General features: G+C 41.2%; 1 protein-coding gene across 2 annotated transcripts in view; it reads left to right on the forward strand.

The window, feature by feature from the left end:
• The window catches only part of KDM3A (lysine demethylase 3A), a 245,220-nt gene that overhangs the window by 130,306 nt on the left and 91,126 nt on the right, over window positions 1-23,788 (forward strand). For both annotated transcript variants that reach the window (XM_033952017.1, XM_033952026.1), the window contains exons 13-16: window positions 3,314-3,466; window positions 8,846-8,941; window positions 15,726-15,850; window positions 21,131-21,326. In XM_033952017.1, the coding sequence (XP_033807908.1) occupies window positions 3,314-3,466; window positions 8,846-8,941; window positions 15,726-15,850; window positions 21,131-21,326 (570 nt within the window). The remainder of the gene's footprint in view (window positions 1-3,313; window positions 3,467-8,845; window positions 8,942-15,725; window positions 15,851-21,130; window positions 21,327-23,788) is intronic.

Consider the following 23,788-nt stretch of genomic DNA (forward strand, 5'->3'; position numbering starts at 1 on the left):
TGGATAAAATCTAGAGAGGATTTCTGTGAATTTGTTCTATATAACTCAATTACTTATCTAATATAATAAAATGCTAAGTGCGCATGCGCACTCCCTACCTGCGTGTTCCGTATGTCCGTGGCCAGAAGGAGTGTGCATGCGCACCTACAACTGCCCCACACTCGCAGCCCTCCAATGCATCGGAGCCGGAGGAAAGGGGGGTGGGAGGCAAGAAGTTTGGCAGCAGAGACGCCATCCCTTCTTTGTTTGCAGTTCCGAGCTGCTGAGGACTCTCCCGAAGGCCCTGGCCCTGTCTCCTTCCCTCTACAAACTTTTTATTTCTTTCACCCTGGCCCCTTCTTTCTTTCTCTCTCTCTCCATGCCCCCCTTTCTTTCTTATTTTCTTTCTCCATGCCCTTTCTTTCTTTCTGTCTTTCTCTCTCCATGCCCCTTTTCTGTCTGTGTCCCGTTTCTTTTCTTTTTTCTTTACTTCTCCTTGCCCTCCCCCAAGCCACCACCATTGGGGAACAGGCTGCCACTGCCGCAATCAGGGAACAGGCCGCTGCCGCCACAACAATCGGGGAACAGGCCAGCGCTGAGGTCTTAACTCTCCCTGCTTATCTTCCCCAGCGCGGGGCTGACCAATTTACGCCACCCGACGTCAATTCTAACATCGGGGAGGAACTTCCGGGCCAGCCAGACAGCCTCCTCTTAGGCTGCGTGGGATTGGGTGGGGGGCTCTCCAGCATGCAAGGGGCATCCGAAGTGGAGGGCTGTTCGGTGGATGGAGGAGGCATCCTTCTGAAGCGGCACTGCGGGGTTCTTCTTTGGATGATGAATGGAGGAGACGGCGCTGCAGCACCCGGCACCCAACAGGTACAGACCCCGGGTTCTGGAACGAATCGTTGCTGTTGAAGACTCCAAGAATTGTGAGATATTCAAACTATCTGGGGATACAAGCTGATTCATTCCTCCCTCCTTTGATTGAACCTTGGAGCTTCTGGGGATGTAATACAAATTATCTGGGAGAAAACTGACGCTGAAACCGTGGATTGAAGACAAAGTTTTATTTTATTTTTCTTTCCAGCTTATGATTTATCTTTAATCTTATCTATTGTTTTGCCTTTTGTCTTTGTTTTGTTCTATTTCTATCATTTAAATTTCTCCAGAATTCTATTGTTCAACGGCTCCCCCTTCTGCTTCTATTCCTTTCTCTCCTCTCTTCTACCTTCCAAAGTATTTAGATCAATGCTGTCTTGTTAAAATGTTTATTTTATTTTTATTTTTCCTCTAACTCTACTTTTCACTTCTCTATTACCCTCCAGGTACTTTAGTTAGATTGTGAGCCTTCGGGACAGTAAGGGAATTTTTCAAGTACCTTTCTTATTTCTAATCTTAATGTATATTTTCTGTAAACCGCTTAGAACCTAACGGATGTAGCGGTATATAAGAAATAAATTACATTACATTACATTACCTGAGTATAGTGGAGAATATATTTTAAGTATATCCTCAGAAGCTCCACTGGAGACAGATAATGAGATAAAGGGAAATCCAAAAAGCAGAGATTTCTTGATCTCATAGCATTTTCCATTTTTTCCAACTGTGACTGAATTAAAGAATTATCTTTCACATTAGATGTAACACAAGTTTGAATCACAGATACAGATGTTTCAACATTATCAGTTCTTTTCTCCATTAATTCTGAGTTCCCTGTTCAGTCACCTTCTTTGTAATTTCAGTAGAAAATTAGCAAAGCTGAACAACCGTGTTTTGTAATGAGCTTTCTATTCTGTTGACTATTGTCCAAATGTCTTGTAGTGTGATAACTTTATCTCCCCGATCTGAGGGGGGTTACAGAACAATGAGCATTTATATTAGAGTTAACACCAAAATAGATTTCCCTGCTGACATTGAGATTGAGTCCAAGTCCATTAAGTTAGAAGAAATTAGTTCCACTCACAGCTTCGGGAGTAGAGCCAATTTTCTCCAGTACACTTAAGGCAGGTTGAGGTGGAGCCGAAGGTTCGCCAGAGGAGAGCGAAGCAGAATGGGTCTGGAAGTTGTTCTTACCTTCCAGAGATGTCACCGAAGTAGGATTTAGGTGGCGGTCCATCGGTCCCGTAACCGGGGCCGTTGGGATGACCCTTGCCTTCCTTTTTCTCATCTATTCCCCCTTGTTACTCCTAATGGCTCTGAAGGGCCTCAAAAGGGGCATGTCCTGCCCCTTTGGCCACGCGGCCTTGGCCATGCGTCTGCAGGCCACGTTCCACGGCTCACTGGTCTTTTAAAGTCGGGAGAGAGGACCTCCCCTCCCAATTCCAACATCTGTCAGATGGTGGCCGCGGGGATGCCTGCCTGCAAGTTTTGCCTCCTTCCGGGTAATGCAGCAGCCCTCTCGCTCAGTGGCTCACTGGTCTTTTAAAGTCGGGAGAGAGGATACTGGGCCTTTGGTCTGTCCCAGTTTGGCAATTCTTATGTTCTTACTTTGCATTCTACAAGTATTCTGTGGAGTTCTAGATTTTGAATTCTATTGGAATATCTACTACAAGAAGATTTTATGGGGCATGAAACCATATTAACTGTTTAAGGCAGTGCTTCCCAACCCTGTCCTGGAGGTCCACCAGGCCAATCGGGTTTTCAGGCTAGCCTTAATGAATATGCATGAGAGAGATTTGCATATAATGGAAGTGAGAGGCATGCCAATCCGCTCCATGCATAATCATTAGGGCTATCCAGAAAATCCGATTGGCCTGGTGGTCCTCCAGGACAGGGTTGGGAATCACTGGTTTAAGGGACAATATCATGGTATTTGGGGGCAGGAAATGTTGGTTGCGTAATTTTAGTTTGTTTGTAATTGGTTTCTATTTGTCAATATGAGTACTGAAGGAATAACAGTATTTCATGAGCTGTAGTATGTTTTCAAAACATTTAATAAATAATTAATTTAAAAAAAATTAGTTATGGACAGAGTAAAATGCTTTCTGAACCTTAAGTCAACACGATCTTAAACTTTGCACTTGACTATTGGAAGCCAATGAAGTAATTCAAAATTGAGGATATATTGTTATGTCTTGGTATATCCAACCATTTTATTCTGGGCTTGAACTACTCATGCCCGCCACTCCCCCCCTGCCCCACAGATTCCACTTTTGCCATCTAAATGAGTAACAAACAAATGTAGACTATCATGCAATAAAACACCAATATTTTAGTCTAAAGCTTATCAAGATTTCTTCTAGAGCATAACAGCTTTGGGTTATAGATGGTTGGAATAAACATAATGTACAATTCTAAAGTTATTAAACTGAAAATAACAAATTCTTGCTTTTAGAACAAGTGGCATGGAAACGTGCAGTTCGAGGTGTCCGGGAGATGTGTGATGTTTGTGATACCACCATCTTCAACCTACATTGGGCTTGCCCCAAGTGTGGCTTTGGAGTATGTGTAGATTGCTACAGGATGAGAAAGAAAAGTTTAAGTCAAGGTGAGAAAATAGTGTGATTTGTAAATGCTTTCTTTTTCTATTGGAACTATGACTTTATGTTTTTAACCTACGCTGGGGAATTATTGACTGAATATTGGTGGAAAGGGAAGGTAGGAAGGCTAAAGGCTAGAAATACAGACACTGGAAAAGGTACATTGAAATCTAATTAATTTTTTTTTTTAATTCTTTATTCATTTTAAAACTTATAACAAGTGCACAAGATTACAACATTGAAAACTTTTACACAGCACTTAAAATTCTTTCTATTATCAACATAAATAAATAGAGTTTATTCCCTTCCCACCCACCCTTCCTCAATTATTTCAAACAAACATATCATGTATATATTGTAATCTTAATTATTTGATAAAATTTCCTACCAATCCCCTCCCCCTATATATAAATATACTATCAATGGAAAGAACATGAGATAAATTTAAAGGAAACAAGAGATGCCACTCCAAATATAACCAAACCAGGGCATTTTCCATGAGTTCTGGGAGGACCCAATACATACCCTGGCGTAAAATATAGGCTTGATGATACCTATAAAAATTTGGAAAATTTACCCCTCCTCAATTGGCTTTTGTAAAGATACTAAAGCAATTTTAGGCATTTTACCCAGTCAAACAAATTTTGTAAGAATACCGTTTAACTTTTTATAAAAGGACCTTTGAAAAAAAACTAGTATCATACTCATTTGATAACAAACCACAGACAATATCATCATTTTAATAGTTTGGACTCTCCACCATCAAGAAAGATGTAAAGGATTCCATTGCTCATACATTTCTGTTACTTTTTTTAATACAAATTTTTCATTCTCTTTCACTGTGTCTTCCAGAGTTTTTTTTATCCTAATACCTAAATATTTTAATCCATCTTCTTTCCATATGAATGGGAAAGAATCAAACAATCCTTTAGTGTAGTGCACATTAAGAGGAAGAATTTCTGACTTACTCCAATTTATTTTATAACCTGAAAATTTTCCAAATGTATCAATCAACTCTTAACAAGCATGGAATGGTAGTTTCAGGATTTCTCAAATAAAGCAAAATATCATCTGCGTAAACTGAAACTTTATATTCCCAATCTGAATGGGGAATACCCTGTATCCCCTTTGCTTGTTGAATAGCTAATAATAAGGGTTCTAGTACAATGTCAAAAAGCAAAGGAGATAATGGACAGCCTTGTCTAACCCTCCTCCGCAACTTAAAGCACTCAGATAAATTATTATTAATATACATTCTTGCAGAAGGGGAGCTATACAATGTTTGAATCATCTGTATAAATCATGAACCTATGCCAAACCAATCTAATGCTTGATACATAAAAGTCCATTCAACTCGGTCAAAAGCTTTTTCCTCATCTAAAGATACAGAAAAAGCCGGATCATTCATGCTTTTAGTTAAATTTAACATATGAAAAGCCACTCTAGAATTATTAGAGGAATGTCCCATAGCAATAAATCCTGTTTGTTGCATATCAATAATAAAAGGGAGAGCCCTAGCTAATCGTAAAGCTAAAACCTTAGCCAATAATTTTTCACCAACATTTATCAACGAAATAGGCCTGTAGTTCCTTGAAATAGGCCTGTAGTTTGAAACCAAAGTGAGATCTCTGTTTGGCTTTGGCAAAACGATTGTTAATGATTCAGCCATAGTACCTGAAATACAATCTTTAGTTAGTTGGGACTGATACAAATTTAGCAAATGAGGTAAAAGAGTAATTTGAAATGATTTGTAAAATTCTACTGTGAAACCATCACCACCTGGAGCGGATCCAATTCTAAGAGACTTCAACGCTGTTTCTAATTCTTTTAGTGATATAGGCTCATCCAAGCTCCTTTTTATATGTTCAGGAACCTTCGATCTAATAATTACATTTAGAAGTTCTAAACCATCTTTTTCCCTGTCTTCATAAGGTTCATAAGTCATTATAAAAATTTAGAAATTGACTTAAGATATTTTTAATTTGGCTATGGGTAATTCCTTTCTCATCCTTTATTGCAATAATTTTTGTCCTTCTTTTCTTTGCTTTAAAGTAATTTGCCAATAATCTTCCCACCATATTCGAGTTTCCATAATACAGAGTTTGTTGAGAGAACAAATCTTTCCTTATTAATTTTGAAGATAATTTGTTATATTTACCTTTTGCTTTTAAAAGAGCCTGTAAAGTATCATGCTGCCATTTATCAATCAATTTAGATTCTAAATATTTAATTTCTTTTACCAAATTAGAATATTGCATTTTAATTTGTTTTCTAATATGAGCAGAGTATGAAATATTATTACCTCTCATTGTAGCCTTAAAGGCATCCCATAAATTCTCCATGGAGATATCATCTGATAAATTAAATTGAAAAAATTCATTAATTTTTACTTGGAAATCTTCAAGGAATTTTGTATCTACAAGCAATGTGTTATCAAATCTTCAAACAGATCTACTGTACTCATGTTGATCTAAATGAAGTTCAATCCATACACCCGCATGATCAGATAAAATAATTGGGTCTATGGAAGCTTTAATTACCTGCTGAACTATTTGAGTTGAGACAAAAATATAATCAATTCTTGAGAAAGACTTATGAACATGTGAACAAAAGGAAAATTCCTGATCATTAAAATGAAATATACACCAAATATCTTTTAAATCACATGAATGAACCAAATTATCTAACCCTAATGATTTTATATTTTTACATGGTTTTTTTTATCCATTAATGGATCCATAACAGCATTAAAATCTCCAGCTACAACTATTTTAGAAGCAGTCATTGGGAGTAGCAATTGTTGCAATGTTTAAAAAAATTCATTTTGATTCGAATTAGGAGCATACACATTGAACAAAGCCAGGGTAATTATTTCCCATACTCGTATCCACATGCACCCATCTACCCAAAGGATCTGAACCTACTAGTTGAAAATTGGCTGTACATTTCTTATTAATAAGAATAGCTACCCCTGCTTTTTTCCAACAGCTGGGGCGAAAAAACATTGTTTCACCCCACCCCTGTCAGCTTTTTTGATTCTGCAATAGACAGATGAGTCTCTTGTATATAGTAAATATCAGCATTCTGTGTTTTCTAATAAGCAAGTGTTTTTTTCCTTTTAATCTGATGATTGAGGCCATTGACATTCAGTGAGAAAATTTTAAACGCCATCATAAGCTTTATAATCAAGATACTTAATCAAAATCAAAAAACTAAACAAATTCCTAAACTCATGAACAGACACCATTTTCCTTAATTTAAGTCCTTGAGTCTGGACCTTACCCCCTTTAAACCCACCCGAACCCCCCCTTCCACCCACCATAACCCCCCATACTAGTGAGAAAAGTGAAAACTTGAAAACACACATATTAGATCAGGTAAAGAGAATTCCCCTGATAGAGAAATCATTTACATTTGTCCTATAAATAATAAGTTACATTAATAAAGAAAAATATATAAATAAATTAATCCCTTAGGAATATAACCCCAATAAACAAATCAAATCCCCCTATAAATAAATTATGATAATTAATTGTCTCATATTTATAAATAATCCTCAAAAACATTTCATCATTATATCATATTATATCAGAATGAACACTTGTATTACATAAATACTGAACATATAATAAATGAGTAAAGAAATTAATATCATACTCAAATATTAACTTGTAAGACAGTAATATAAAATTGATCAGGAATATTACCGAAAAAAAATAAACTTCCTAACCAAAAAGATTCTAATCTTAAATGTTAAATCACTTTTATATAATGTTATATCAACATAAGTTATAGTAATTATGCATTTTGAAAAGTTATAATTAATATAAAAATAAAACTCAAGTTAATGTGGAAAGATATATAATTGACCATATCCTTCAGAAGTGATAAAGATAGGACACTCAAAGCAGAAAATGACATGAACTTTAACTGTACTTCAATTAATCATGTCTAAAAAGACTATAACTCATATTAATCATCGGATACATTGGTAAAACATACCTTGTTATATATTTAATTCCATATTTATACTAAGAGAATAATATAATCAAACATGTGAATAAATTCATAACAACATTTCATTGCGTTTGTTAATAAATTTGTTGTCACGGTAACAATTCCTAACACCCATAGAAGCGAACACTCTATTTAGAACGTTCTCCCCCATGAGCCGTTAAGCTTTTAAAATTAAATGCTTTAAACGTCAAATCAAATTTATATTATTAACCCCATAAATAAGATTATATGATTTAACTCATCTCCTAAATAAAAATATATCAAACAAAAAAAAGAGTATTTATGAATTCATAGGTTCTTCCATTTGCTGTAAGAATTCATGCAGATCACCCGGTTCCTTGAAATTAGTAGTTTTATTTCTGTAGGTCACCCTCATAATCGCCGGGTAAATCAAACCATATTTTGCTCCGATGCTTCTCAGCTGTGGTCTTAAATTAAGAAAGCTCTTCCTTTTAGCTGCAGTGGCCGGTGCAAAGTCTGGCACAACGTGGATACGAGAGTCCTGAAACTTTAAATTCTTGTTCTCTTTAGCCAGGCGACATAACTCCAATACTTGCTGATACCTTAAGAGTTTAAAGATTACTGGATGCGGCCCCTTTTGATTTTCAATCCTCCTTGAAGTTATCCTGTGGGCTCTTTCAATTTCAAGAGGATACTTTGATTTAATTGGCAGGATTTTAGGGAGGAGATTCTCTAAGAAGGAAGTCATATTGTTTTTCTCTGCCCCTTCCGGAAGCCCTAATAATTTCAAGTTACTCATTCTCTCCCTATTACAGCAATCCTCCAGCATCTGAGTAAGTACTTCAATCTTCTTAAGATCAGGCTTCATTTGAATTACCTCTGTTTCAGCTGTCACCATTCTATATTCCAGGTTCAGCATTTTGTTTTCAGCTATTTCCATTTTCTTATTAAGAATAGTGATCTCTTCTTTCACCTCCTGGATCTTTTTAGAGTTATCAGATACAATTTCTCCAATAGCTCGCAGCTCTAGAAGGATTTCATTATTATCCAGGTTATCCTTCGATGTTAAGTTTTTCAAGGGGGTCGCTGGCTCAGGTTTTGCTCTTTTTGCACTTCCCATTGCGATAAAAACTGAATCAGCCTTAATTTGCTTAACGGACGCCATAGGTTAACAGATCCTCCCTTTTAAGTTGGAAAAAATCAGTTTTTGTAACCTATTAAATCTTTAAAAAGATCTATCGGGACGGAGCTCACCGTTTACCCGACTGTGCTCATGCGCTTCCAAGCCACACCCCTGAAATCTAATTAATTGATAAATAAAAACATATATATTTTCATGCACTGACCTAGGGAAAACGTAAGCTAGTTTAATTCATAATACACTTGGGTTTTTTTTTTCTTGTTTTCAGATGGTATCGTAGAGACCTTTTCATGGCTGAAGTGTGTGAAGGGTCAGTTACATGACCCAGAAAATTTAATGCCTACGCAGATTGTTCCTGGGACAGGTATTTGAATATATTTTATACATTTTGTTAAATATTGTCTACAACAGTGGTTCCCAACCCTGTCCTGGAGGACCCCCAGGCCAATCGGGTTTTCAGGATCGCCCTAATATGCATGGCGCAGATTTGCATATCTGTCACTTCCATTATATGCAAATCTCTCTCATGCATATTCATTAGGGCTAGCCTGAAAACCCGATTGGCCTAGTGGTCCTCTAGGACAGGGTTGGGAACCACTGGTCTACAACACTTGGAATCAGGTTGAGTCAGATGACTATAGTATCTGGATATAACATTTTCTTCTAATGCAATGTGTCTTGTGGTCCTGAATGCTAGAGTTTAACATCTGTACTCGCAAGTTGCTTGCAGAATGCTGTCAATCGCAGTGTTCTCCCCAGAAATTTTTTCCAGCCGGGTGGCTTGAAAAAGTAGCCGGGTGGGGCGGGATGGGGAAATTTGGTGGTGGGGAAAATTAAACCCCCTCTTTTACTAAGGTGCGCTAGCATTTTTAGCGCACGCAAACCACTGTGCTATGTGGGAAAACTAATGCCAGCTCAATGCTGGCGTTAGCATCTAGCGCATGTGGCAATTCTCCGTGCACTAAGCGCACGCTAAAACCAATATTGTAACTTAGTAAAAGGAGCCCTAAATGGGTACTATTTTTATTAGTTAATTATTATTATTATTTTCCAATGCTCAATATGACTTCCTTTTTTAAGGTTTGACCCTTGTGCCAGAATATTTTTACTAAATTTAAGAAGCTTTTGCCCTCTTTCAAATGGTATAGAGGTTAAAAAAAGGGGAAGGCGTTAATGAAGTCATTAGGTTCAATCTAGCCATTTATTTCTGCATGAATTTAAACAACTAAAAAAAAAAAAAAGATAAATATAGCTGATCCAGTCATACAAGAATTGGCTCTACAGTAAGGGTGCCCACACTTTTTGGGCTTGCGAGCTACTTTTAAAATGACCAAGTCAAAATGATCTACCAACAATAAAATAAAAAAAAAAAAAACACAAAGCACACTGTACGCAGAGAAAATGTTAATTATCATATATATTCCGCAGGTTTTCAAAGAGGTCAAGGCAGATGATTTTATGCAATGTCACCTCAGGAACAACTATACAAAAATAGACAAATATACCCCCTCCCTTTTTACTAAATCGCAATAGTGGTTTTTAGCGCAGGGAGATGCGCTGAATGCCCTGCACTGCTCTCGATGCTCATAGGCTCCCTGTGCTAAAAACCGCTATTGCGATTTAGTAAAAGGGGGCCATAGTGCAAAATATAGACAGCAGATATAAATTCTCAAAACAGACACATTTTGATCACTAAATTGAAAATAAAATCATTTCTCCCACAAGTGGACATGCTTAGTTACGTCAGCTCTATGGCTGCTTTAACTGTAAGGCGCCTGAATCTAAAGCTATATGCTACCATTCTGTAATGGAACCTGGAAGCCCATTCACTGCTATAGAATAGGCATTCCCTGTACAGTCTCAGGGTGCCTACGAGGAAGAACCCACTTGGAGAATTGCCCCTTATTTTTTTTAAGGATTATAAAAACAGAAGCAATAATGTCGATGACACTCGCTGGGAACCCGTCCCTTGGTCCGACCACTTCCTAGGGGCTTTCTGCCTCCCCATTTTCATGTCCCACCTCGAACCCCCCCTCATTCCTCCAATCCCATTACCTTCCGGAAAAAAATTGCGAGCGATTTGTTCTGGGCCAAACTCCTCAACCTAATTCCCACCATCCCAAATTCTTCAAACCCTGAATCCAACTGGCACAATTTGGGCCACCCTCTCCGAGACCACTTACCACTCCCTTGCTCCTCTAACCACAAAAACTGTCTCCTACTCCCGCAAGGCCCCCTGGTATCTTCCTTATCACAGACAACTAAAGCAGAATTGTCGAACACTGGAACGTCAATGGAAAAAATCCAAATCCCCCACCGACAGACAGTCCTGGAGAGCTCTTATTAAGTTCTACAACACTGAATTAAAAAAATCAAGGAAGAACTACTACGGCAACAAAATCTCCAGATCCAACAACCAAAGTAACACATTGTTCAACATTTGGCGTTCCATATCCACTAAACATGACTCCTCCTCACTCCCCTCTTCTCCATCTGCTAATGAACTAGCAAAATTCTTCAATGAGAAAGTGACTACCTTACGATGCTCCTTCCCCCCAACACCCGCCTACAATTCTCTGGTGCTCACTACCTCCAACCCTAATCTAACCGAGGCCAACCACATCCCAGCCGATAGATCCTGGACCGCCTTCGAGCTCGTTTCTGACTCCCAGGTCTCTAAACTCTGCCTCAAGTTAAAATCCTGCACCTGTATTTTGGATCCCTTCCCTTCCTACTTATACGAGAACATTCCAGCACAGGCCATCTCATCTCTCACCAAACTTTTAAATTCCGCCCTGCTCTCAGGCCTATTCACTACAGAAATGGGACACATTTCCCTATCCCCTCTTTTGAAAAAAGCTGATTTGGACCCCTCCACTCCTTCCAGCTATCGCCCAATAGCTAACATTCCTCTCCTGACCAAAATGCTGGAGTCCATCATAGCCTCCCAACTCTCATCCTATCTTGAGAGATTCTCCATTCTCCTACCCTACCAACATGGATTCAGACCCAACTACAGCACTGAATCCCTCTTAGCCTCTTTAATTTCGAAGGTCCAACAACTTCACTCCTGCAACAAGTTCGCTGTCCTTCTTCAATTCGACCTCTCCGCAGCCTTCGACATTGTCCACCATGACATACTAATCCTCCAACTTTCTGAAATCGGCATAAATTCCACAGTCTTAGATTGGTTCTCAAAATTCTTACGTTCCCGCTCCTACCTCGTTAACACGAATGGTACCTCATCCTCCCCTTGGAAACCGATCTGCGGAGTCCCTCAGGGTTCACCTCTATCCCCAATTCTTTTCAATGTTTATATGTCCTCCCTGAAACTCCTCCAACTATCCACCTCGGAAACACTTTACACCTACGCCGATGACATCCTTGTACTTCTAGAGACTGACTCTAACCTCACCAACCTCTCTGATAACATCTCATCTTGTATAACAAATCTCCAATCCTGGGCTCTCACCGTTCAAATGAAACTAAATGAGACCAAAACAAAACTACTTTGGCTCGGCCCGAAATTGGATCAGCTACCCTCCCACATCCCACTTTCCTCTGGCACCAACCTGCAGCTTGAACACTCTAGCAAAGTTCTGGGAATCATCATCGATTCCACACTGTCCTTTAATGACCACATCAACTCCCTAGTAAAAAAATGCTTTTTCAATCTTCATATGCTAAGAAAAGTCAGATCTTGCTTCCACCAACAACATTTCGCTGTCCTTGTCCAATCCATCATTCTATCCAGACTTGATTACTGCAACTCCATCTACCTAAGCCTAACAAAGAAAAGTCTCCTCAGACTCCAACGGATTCAGAATACTGCAGCTAAACTAATCTTCACAAAAAGCAAATTCGATCATGTCTCCCCGCTTCTGTCTAAGCTTCACTGGCTCCCAGTCACCCTCAGGGTTCGCTACAAATGCGCCTGTCTCACCTTCAAATCTCTCCATGGCATCCTTCCTCCCCTCTTTCCTGGCTCTCAAGTACTCACTCCACCAGATCCACTCAGAAATTCAAACTATCCTTCCCATCTCTATATGGCATTTCCCATGCAGGAAAACTTGGATCATCCCTCCTCTTCAGGATCACCAAGCTGTGGAACAGCTTTACTGCCCATCTTCGGAGCTCGACCTCCCTCCAACACTTCAGAAAACATCTGAAAACCTGGCTCTTCTCCAAAATGTAACCCCCCCTCTCCATTATTCTAAGCCCCCCTCTTTCCTTCCCTAAGTCCCCTTCTTCCTTCCTTTGGAGTTCCTTTCTTTGTTTTTAATTCCTGTAAACCGTGTCGAGCTCCACTTCCGTGGAGATGACGCGGTATATAAACTTAAGGTTTAGTTTAGTTTAAAAACCCAGCCTTAAAACAGGCTGAATTAATTTGTGAACCATTATTTAAAGGATACTCAGAAAAAAATATTGTTTTCCCTTAACTTAAATGAAATAAACATATTCCTATCCATCATTTGACTATAGCTAAGTGCAAAAGAACCTCATAGAGCTGCAGTGAAATAGAAAAGTGATTTTGTTTTACTGTAATTTCTGCATTAAGTGAATTTGCACACCCCAAGCTCCTTAAATCCTGATGCACTTCTAGCTTTTCCTGTATCAGACTTTGCAAGATTAATAAATGGAGCATCCTTCTGCCTGCCAGTTAGAGGATGAAAAACAAATGCCTATAAAGTTCAAATCACAGCTTGACTAAACTTGAACTTTCTTGATTTTATTCTTCCTAGCTGACCACTTTATCTTCCACAATAGACACCAAGGTTGCTTGGATCGGAGCTTTAAAAGAGCAAGCAGAATTGGGTCCGATGTCCATGCGTTTGTTTTTCTCAAATGGTATACCATTACACTTGCTGCTTTTACTTGCTTCGGGCCTTCCTCGTTGCCGGATCCTGCCTACTTTCTGTTTCCGCGAAGGCAGGACCCGGCAGCGAGGAAGGCCCGAAGCAAGTAAAAGCAGCAAGTTGTAAGCTTCCCTCTGGGGCTCTATCGTGTGTGTGCTGGCTTCCCTTCTCTTCCCTCCGAAACCGGAAGTAGCGTCCCGGGGGGGAGGGGGAAGAGAAGGGAAGCCAGCACGCACACGATAGAGCCCCGGAGGGAAGCTTACAACTTGCTGCTTTTACTTGCTTCAGGCCTTCCTCGCTGCCGGGTCCTGCCTTCGCGGAAACAGAAAGTAGGCAGGTCCCAGCAACGAGGAAGGCCCGAAGCAAGTAAAAGCATGCTGGCAAAAAAAAAAAAAAAAAGGCAGGCGTCAAACAAAATTTTCGGCGGAGAGTCAGCCCGGGAAGGAGCATCGGCGGCAGCAGCAGGATTAGCTGGACGGTCATCTAAATCAGCCGGGCGCAGTGCCCGGCTGTAAGGCCCTGGGGAGAACACTGAATCGTATTTTGAATGCTGCCTCCTTCCAAGAGAGCTGCTCTTGCCCCCTCAACTTTTTTTTCTGCAAGCAAGTTGCTCAGAAGTGTTTCTGCTCTGATCTGCGGTTTTATTATTAATAAAAAGACTTCTATTAGAGCATATAATTCCAAATAATGATTTTCCTTATTAAACATGCTTAAATTTTCCTGCCTAAGCACCTCATGATGTAATTGAACATTTATCTTTTAATTTAAGCAAGTTTGCTTTTTCCATATGCCTAGATCACGATACCTTAGCTATCTAGCTGTGTTTCTTATTGATATAGGCATCGGCTCTGTGGGTGCCTGAGCATCACAAATACTTTTCCAGACCTGCTAAGTCATTCAGTTTCAGCAGGAGACTCCCACTTTTACGGACCTTCTCCCACTGGGCAGCCATGATGTCCTAATGGGGTGGCTTCCCCATCCATTAGCAGCAGGAAGCACCTTAATAAATGTCATCTCCTACTGCCACTAATTCCTCTGCAGCAGAAGAAAACGTTTAATGAAGGCTATTTTGCTTCTGCCGGATGGGGAGATCACTTCTTTTGCTTTTGTCTGCCAATCAGATGTTCCAGGGCGAGCAATGGGTGGAGTGGGGTGGGCACTAAATGTCCCACTGAGTGGGTCAGTCTCCCTTGGCTACTCTGCTTTTCCCTTTGTTGATATGGGATAGAAACTACATGCTGCTGAGCATCAGAAAAATACATAAGGTTACCAGATGTCTGGGAAAACCCAGACATGACCTCTTTTAGAGGATTGTCCAAGTGCCCAGAGGGTTTTGAAAGTCCCTGAGCTCGGGGGCCGAGGCCCTCTGTGCATGGCGTGGATGTTGATGCGATGATGCCATACACTCACATGCATGCGCAAAGACCTTCTAGGCATGACCTGAGCTCAGGGAAGGAGACTAGAAGTTTGTGTAAGAGTAGGCAGAGCTGGTGATAAAATGGGATGAGGCCAGATGTCCTCTCTTTTTTTTTTTTCTCTCTCTCTTATAAAGAGCTTACAATCTATTTTGGACAGACAGGAGTTTCTTGCAGGTAAAACTGTAATGCCAATAAAGTTATCTGAATCTGTCTGCAGCATTTGTCTTCCCCATTGCCAGTTGCTAGGTTACAGCAACTCCCTCATCCCCTGCAGATTTCTGGACAGGCTGCAGAGGGAGAGGCCTTAGGTGTCTGAGCCAGTCAGGGCCTTAGGCCCCTACCTGTGCATCATATGATGCACTAGGGAGGGAAAGGGCTGCCATTCTGGACTGGCGAGCCTACGAGTGGGACAGACTGAGTTTCTGTCCTGCTTTAAATTCAATTAAAAGATTCCAGGGGAGAGGGGGATCAGGGGACCTCTGCTGGCAGGAGGGAGTAGGCATCCCTCTTGCTTTTTTTTTTTTTTTTTTTTCCCAGGGGAGGGTAGGGGATGTTTGGGGGTGGTGCCTGGCAGGTGTTCACAACCCACAGCTTTAATTTCTTTTATATGGGCTTGATAATTTGTGCCGAGTTGAGCACCCCCAATCATTTTGAAAAGTTGGCTCCTATGCCCTATAACATTGAAACTTCTGTTAAGCAGTAAAGGACTCGTGGCAATACACACAAAGTACTAGTCTGCTTTCACACCATCCAGGATATCGTCACTTACTAGTATGACTGATTAACAAGGTTCTTTGCAAACAGAAAGATAAAAGGTGAACATCTTCAGTTCTGATCACTAATAATTTTTTTTTCTTTTTACACTTTATTCTAGCTCTGTATGATGTTGGGGATATTGTTCATTCTGTGAGAGGAAAATGGGGAATAAAGGCAAACTGTCCTTGCTCTCATAAGCAATTCAAAACCTCAAAGCCAGTTCCAAAGGATGAAGCTAAACAGGTACTGCTAATAGCAGACTCATGCTGTTAGCACATGAACTTAATTTGATTATATGCTCATATAAAATGCTCTCAGCTAGTTTTAAGTTAATGGTATATACAACATAATTGCAATGCTTGCTTGCTTGTTTTTAGTCTTAAATTGCAGGAGCCAATTTGAGGTACATTTTTGGAGTGATTATATATTTGGGATGGAAAAATCCGGAGCCCTTGGAGAATCCATGTGTCTGTCAAAGTGATGACAAATTTCCTGTTCATTACATGTAAAGAGGATCAATTGCTTTGTGTGTGTGTGGGGGGGGGGGGAGGGGTGCAGTCAGCTCGACTCTGCTGTGGAGATAAGCCCAACTAATTTTATATGGCCTCAAGCAGGCCACAACTGAAATCCACAACTGTCTTTTAAGTGTAAAAGGGTATCGGAGGAAGAGGCTAGGAAAGAAAAACAAATAATGCAAACCCTGTTCACAAAAAGTACACACAGCACCTGCTAAATGATCATGTGATCCCCTTTACTACAAGAACACTGTATTAAATTTAAGATTGGTTAAATTATAGACTTTAATACATAAGAACATAAGAATAGCCTTACTGGATCAGACCAATGGTTCATCAAGCCCAGTAACCCGTTCTCATGGTGGCCAATCCAAGTCACTACTACCTGGCCAAAACATTGGCTAATGTGTTTTCTTTTCCCCATATTCATCGCTACACCTACCTACAACTGTTTTTTTTATCTGCTAAAAATCTTAAAGGGCTTGTTCTGAGGAATCCATCATTATAAGACTTGTGTGAGGATTACTTATTTACCAAGAGCCTTGTATCTGCTTTGTATCATTACCAGTGTTGACAGAGCCTGGCTCCTGTTGCTCATTAAGGTAGATGGGAATTAGAATTGAAAGAAACCCTGAAACTGACTGGGAACTTGCTGTCTGTTCTACCACTAAAGCCTTGAATCTACAGGAAGATTTTGTAAAAGTGCTGTATCATTGGTGCTTGATGCCAGTGCGGTTGCAGCATTGCTTCTCTACAGTATTGCCCCTCTGTTGTTGGCGCTCTGGAGAACAGAGTACTATAGCACACATTTGTTGGCAATGTTTGAAAGCTAGGGCCTTCTAGAAGGCTATTTTGTTACATCTGGGATATAATGTTCCATGGGACCCTAGTATTCTCTTATTGAACAGATCAAACCCAGGATTCATCATTTCGATGAATTTCTGAATTCAGCTGTGTCTTATTGCTTCCTGATCCTAGAACTGTCTATTAAATGTCAAAATGTACACTGCTGTGTATGCCTTTTAGCACTATAAAAGTGAAAAATAGTAGTAGCACAGTTTTGGAAGAGCCCTAGACCATTTTCACTGCAGACTTGGCTTTGTTGCCTTTGTATTTGAGTTATGGGCAAACTGAGAGCTGTGTGATTGAAGGCCCTAGTGAAATGGGAAAGATTTTAGGACCCTCTTACCTCACTGAGTTCTTAATATACTGTATTTCTATACATGTTGCATTGTATCCTTCAATTTTTTGGGGTTGGGGTGAGAAAAAGGAAGCCTTTTTTTGTTGGAGGGAAGGGGAAGCTTGAAAAAGTGATGTGGTTCCCAGTTCAAAAAGCACATTGAGTACTGCAGAAGGCATTTATATTTTCAACTCCACCTCCCTGCATCCTCAATTTTTTTCCTTTTGCAAGTGAGTTGAGAAGGTGTCTTTTCATATGCTCTGTTTTTGAATGTCTAATTTTTGGGTTTTTATCCAATATTTTTTTGCGAGCTTTGGGTGCTAGAGAGGCTCCTAGTATTACTAGGACAGTTCTGCCTGAGAGAAGTTGCAGACTTAGTATTCAGAGGTCTATAGCTGGGTGAGCCACCCTTACAGTAGGGCACCTGATTGGCTGGCCTGCCCTAAAGCTTGTTTCGGCTCAAGGATCAGCCCTTGGGAGCCTGCTCACCCCAATGTTGTTAAAGCACTTGAATGCAGGCTGTGTTTGGCCCTGTGCTGGTTGGAGAACTTGCGGGTGCCAGCTGTGTGTGTCCCACCCCCACCAAAGAATGGTGTGAAGACTGCTGCTGCGTGTGTCCTGCCCCCACCAAAGAATTGTGTGAAGACTCGTGGGTTAGAGTATTTCAGATTTTTTTCAGCCTGTGTAAAAGGCTCCTGGACATCGTGTTTGCCTGTCAGGCAGAAAAGCTTCCCCATTACCAAACTAGAGCGAGAGCTGATATAGGCACAGCACATGGCAGCATTATGAGTACAGGCCATTTCTATCTGGGAGACATCAGGGTGGAGTAGATTTGGGAGTTTTAAGAGCCTCTGGGGTTTCCTTGAGGGTTCCCCACACTTATGATCCTGTTTTCAGAATTTTTTTTTTTATTGTTGTTATTGAGGCTGCCCTGGGCTGGATTTGGTCCTAAAATTGCTGCAGCGGTGACCATCTTGTATTTACCAACTTTATTTTAGAAGCTTCCCTCTGTCTCAAAATACTCCCCCAGGTGTTTTTACCTCTATATTGTGCCAATTTTGCATTGGATGGTTGCCTGATGGGCATGTTCTGTATTTTTTGCTCCTTAAGACGTACTTTTTCCCCCCATAAAAGTGGGTGGAAATAAGGGTGCATCTTATGGAGCGAATACCGCTTCCCCTCCCCCCCCGGTACCTTTTGTAATTCCGGCGGTCCAGCGCTTCCACCGGCAGCCTTCCACAGTGCTGAACATTGCTCAGAAGTCATCAGAATGGCGATTGAGTCAGATCGCGTTTCGGAACAGCCCCTGTCTCGGCAGCTAGCTTCACCAGCCCGCCAGGCGGAGCCATTTCCAAGCTCCTCGTCCGCCTGCCACAAGTCTCGGCTCTTTGCACCAGGTCTTTTTCTTTCCGGTGGCCCCTGCCGTCCAGTCTTCGTCCACTGCCTCCCCTGCACATGCATGACTGACGCTGATGCTCTAAGGCATTGGTGAGCGACGGCCGTGACAGAGTGAGACCTGGGCGGCCACCCATGGATTTTGCCTTGTGCGTGCTGCTCAGAGAAGGGGACAGCTGGATTACAAGGGCGGCAGGCATGCTGTGGAACAGCACACATGCTGCTGGACTGCGGATCCCCCGAGCCTGCTCCTTCCTTCCGTGCTGGATAGGAGAAAGATGCTGGAGACCCGTGAGAAAGTTATACTGAGGGAGTTGAGAGGTGGGAAGCAACAGTGCGATATACTAATCATGGGGGGTGGGGAGGGGGACAGGGAGACATAAGAGCTGGTGGGCATAGAGACACAGAGAGGCAATGCTGATCAGTGGGGGACAGGGAGTAAGAGGGTGAAATGCAGAACAGGACAAGACACGCACACAGAAGGAAAATGCTGAATATAAGGGCAGATGTAGAAACAGGAGGGAGGAAAGGAACAGGATATAGAAGGGAGATGTTTGTTATATAGGACAGATAAGGCTGCAGGAGGAAGATGGTGGACATAGAGAGAGAAGAAATGCGAGATGGACAGACGTTACTAAAAAGGCAAGAAAAAAGCACTTTGGCAGCTGCTTTCATGGTGCGTCTGTTTATATATGGTCATTTACTCTAAATCAGTTGGTACATAGTAATCACATGACCCACAATATCTGACTGAATGTGTATCACTTATATTGCACTCCAGAAGCTGGATATACCATTGAGAAGAGTTAAGGCTGCAAACTGTGAAGGTGGGGGTGTCCTGGCATCCGGACAGCTTTTGAAAACCCGGCACTTTGTCCAGGTTTTGAAAAGCTTCCATGAACAAGGAAGAAAAAGCAAAACATAAATGACTTATAATTCAGCTGTTGTGCCCAATTAGCAGTGCTTGGGGAAAAAATATGAACAGAAAAGAAGCTTTTCCCCAAGCCTGATATTTAGCAACAGAAGAAAAATCACAGTTCAAAACTAATATCTGGGTCTTAATCGGTTCCACAAGCAATTTCAACAGAGAAAATAATCCAAACTTATTTCTCTGTTCCAGTACTGGCATCATTTAGCTGACCTCCATATCTTCTAGGTTCACCCTACCCCTACACTCTGCAAACTCCAGGCTGCAGGTCTCTGGGGATTCCCCAACTTTTGGCTCCATTATAACATCAAAGAACAAAGAAAGATTTGTCCCTGTCCCCGCCCCATCCTCCACAACCACTGTCCCCGCAGCACCCATACAAACCTCAGTAGTGCAATATTTAGCTTATTCCTTCCTTATAAATCAAAGTTCTGGCTGCTGAACTAGATAAATTTTTTATCAACACAACTAATATACTACTTTATCCTAAAGCAAAAAATAAATAAATAAATAGAATTTTTTTTTCTACCTTTGTTGTCTGGTTTCTGCTTTCCTCATCTTCTTCTCATTCAATTCCTTCCATCCACTGTCTGCCTTCTCTCTGCCTCTTCCATTTGCTGTTACTATGCCTCTCCCTTCCATCTTTCCCTCCACCCTCCCAATTGGTCTGGCATCCATCTTCTTCCCTCCACTCCCCCCATAGTCTAGCATCTTGTCTTCTCCCCTTCCAACGTCTTCTCCCCACTCTCTGTTCCTCATTTCCCTTTAGCGTCTTCTCCCCACTCTCTGTTCCCCATTTCTCTTCAGCGTCTGTTCCTTTTCACCGCCCTTCAGCAACCCTCGTGCGGTCCGAGTATCTTCCTCCCTCTTACCTTCGTGGAACGTTTTACTTTACAGGGTAATTTGTTCAATCCGCCGGAGCCTGCCTATTAGTCGCGTGCGTCTGTGAGCGGAAGCTTCTCCTCTGATGCAACTTCCGGTAGGTAGGAAGGAGAGAGGGGGGCCGTGCGCGATCAGTTACCGCGTGCGTTCCTTCCCTTAACTGCAGAGACAAGGCTATTCACCGCTCCAAGGGGCGGTGGATGGCCTTGTCCCCATACCTGCAGTGAGCACTCCCCCTTCCTGTTTTGGCGGGTTACCCATGGTAACAGCTACTCTGGACCTAACTCTGGGGACAGGTATGCATCTCCTACAGTCCAGTCTGTGCCTCCATCCCCATTTCTTTTGCACTACAGGGTTTCCTTTACCAGCACAGGGGTGACACTGTGACAATATTTATCTCCATAGGCAAGTTTTGGGAGGGAGGAGGTTCTAAACAAGGTCAATCGTGGAATAATTGCTTTTAAAAATTTTTTTCTGATGGTGCACTTTTCTCATTAGTAATGTTTCTGTGCATACAGAAACAAAAGTAGGAATTTCAACTATTGTAACTTACTGCCTTAGATGATCTTTATAACTAGTTGTGTTTGCTTGCTGCTCCCTGACTATGATCTGTTGTTTTAAAGGGTATAGTGTCTGGAGAGAAGCCTACCTCAGCAATAACTCTTCAGCCTGCCAAATTTTCTTTGCAAGATTCAGTCACTTCCAGCTGTTCTTCCTCAAAACCAGTGGTTGGCAATAAACCTGTCTCCTCAGGAGGCACCTGTTCTTTAAGTTGGCTGGCAGATGTGACAAGTGGAAATGTGAACAAGGAAAATAAAGGTACATTGTTAGATGAGGAAAAGTGAGAATTGGTGAAACAGATTTAGGTCTTGAATATTGTGGGGTAGCAGGTTACTGAGACAGTTTTTTAAATTGGGGAATTGTGTGTGTGTGGGTGTACTACAAAGTCCTTTTGTCCCCTAAAATAATTTTAGTTTTGCCTTGTACAAGAACCAGGTACATTTTGAAGACCCGTGTTAGTAGACTGTGGTATACATAGCAAATCCTGCTAGACTAGTTCAATCAAATGGGTGTTATTTCTTGACCAGCAGATAGTGTTAGAGAGAGAGATAAGTTTTAATGACATCACCAGTATGAGAGAGGGTATAGCCTATATCTAGTCAGTAGTTCTCTATCTCTAACAGATGTTGCATGTTGAACTGGTACAGCTGGTTAGGAGTTTTTGTTAGGCCCAACTCTCAAGGCCTAAGCTATGGCCAAGGGTCCCTGTGTTTGAGTACAGGGGCCACTTGTATAGCCAGGGTCTGCTCTGGTTGTTAGAAGCACTGTGTTTTAATTTTTGCTCTCCAGTTCTCTTTGAGCCTTAGCTGGCACTCCATGAGCATGCTGGTACAAGCCTTTTTTTTTTTTTTTTTCCTTGCTAGAACTACTGGAGTTAAATTAGAAGAAAAAGTGATCTGTGAGACCTGCAGCCTTGTTTGCAAAACTGTCTGCTCATAGTGTTTGTTAAAAATTTAAATTAAAAAATTTAAATTAAAAAAAGAACATGAAAGCAAGACAGTGTGAGGAATGCACAGAGGGCTCCAGATCAGGATGGATGGCAATGGTGCTTTAACCAGGATATGGTTTAAGGGATTACTGGCAGCAGTCAACCAGAGGATTTGGTGGAGGGTGTCTCAGGGCTGCTCCTACATGGGTCCAAGTTAATGGAGTGGCTGTACCTGCTTCCCACGGTAGACATGGACACCTTGTTTCTTCTGCCTACAATCAACATTCTGGGCACAACCATGATCAAGAAAATAGTGATCCCAATAGAGGGTGGCTCAGTTCCTAAGGACCTTCATGATGGAAAGGTGCAGTTTCCAGAATTGTACATAATATTCTAAATGAGGTCTCACCAGAGTCTTATACAGGAGCATGAATATCTCCTTTTTCCTACTGGCCATACCTCTTCCTACCTTCTAGCTTTCATACCTTCTAGCTTTCACCGTCAACTTTTCAACCCGTTTAGCCACCTTAAGATTATCACATACAATCAAACCCAAGTCCTGTTCTTCACCCCCTAAACTGTAATGTTCCTTTGGGTTTTTGCAGCCCAAATACATGATCTTGCAAATATTTCATAGCATTAAAAATTTTAGCAAATTTCAGACCATTCTTCAAGCTTCGCTAGGTCTTTCAACATGTTAACACCATCCAAGGTGTCTACTGTATTGCAGATTTGGTATCATCTGCGAAGAGGCAAATCTTACCTGACAGCCCTTCAGCAATATCACTTATAAAAATGTTAAAAGACCAGGCCCAAGAACAGAACCTTGAGGCACACCACTGATAACATCCCTTTCCTCAGAGCGATCTCCATTGACCACTACCCTCTGTCGTCTTCCACTCAACCAGTTCCTGACCCAGCCTGGGTCCCATCTCGAGAGCACTCAGTTTATTTGACGTCTGTGGAACACTGTCAAAGACTTTGCTAAAATCTAAATATACCACATCTAGCACATTCCCTGTATCCAATTCTCTGGTCACCCAGTCAAAGAAATTGATCAGATTTGTCTGACTTAGACCTACCTCTAGTCACAATCCATGTTGCATCCGGTCCTGTAATCCACTGGATTCCAGAAATTTGACCATCCTCTGTTTGGTGAGTAGCTGGAGAATCGGTAAAGGATCATGGGAAGGTGAGGCCCAAGCCATTGCTGGAAGACAAACTTTGAGGAGCAACAAGGTATTTGGTTGAAGGAATTGCTCTCATGATTGGGTCAGATTTGCCCCTAAAGAAGCATTATGAGAGAAGAGCCAGGAGGCTAGTCCTGCTAGACTGCGGATTTTAGGGATCACTCTTTAACAGCTCCGTGGGTTGTAGCTGCTGAGCCACTTTATTCTTGTGCTCTTGACCTTCTTTGTCTTTGTCAGTTATCTATTGGTTTCTTGTGGGCTTTGGTGATCCCTGAGGAATTCATTTTAGCGTTTATTTAGTATATTGACTAGTCCCAAGCTACTTACTCTCATATACTGGTAATATCACCAGAACTTGTCTGTCGTTACCTCCATCTGCTGGTCAGGGAATAATGACCCACTGGTTTAGTAGGAAAGGAAATTAACATCTTATTTATTATTAGGATTTATTTACCACCTTTTTGAAGGAATTTAATCAAGGTGGTGTACAGCAATATAAGGCTAAATTTATCCTATTTCAGTAGATGGTCCTAATTTTTTTTTTTTTTTTAAATTCTTTATTCATTTTATAACTTACATCAAGTGTACAGCAAATATCAAAC

Source organism: Geotrypetes seraphini, chromosome 1 (genome assembly GCF_902459505.1).
Source record: "Geotrypetes seraphini chromosome 1, aGeoSer1.1, whole genome shotgun sequence".
NCBI classification, from domain to species: Eukaryota; Metazoa; Chordata; class Amphibia; order Gymnophiona; family Dermophiidae; genus Geotrypetes; species Geotrypetes seraphini.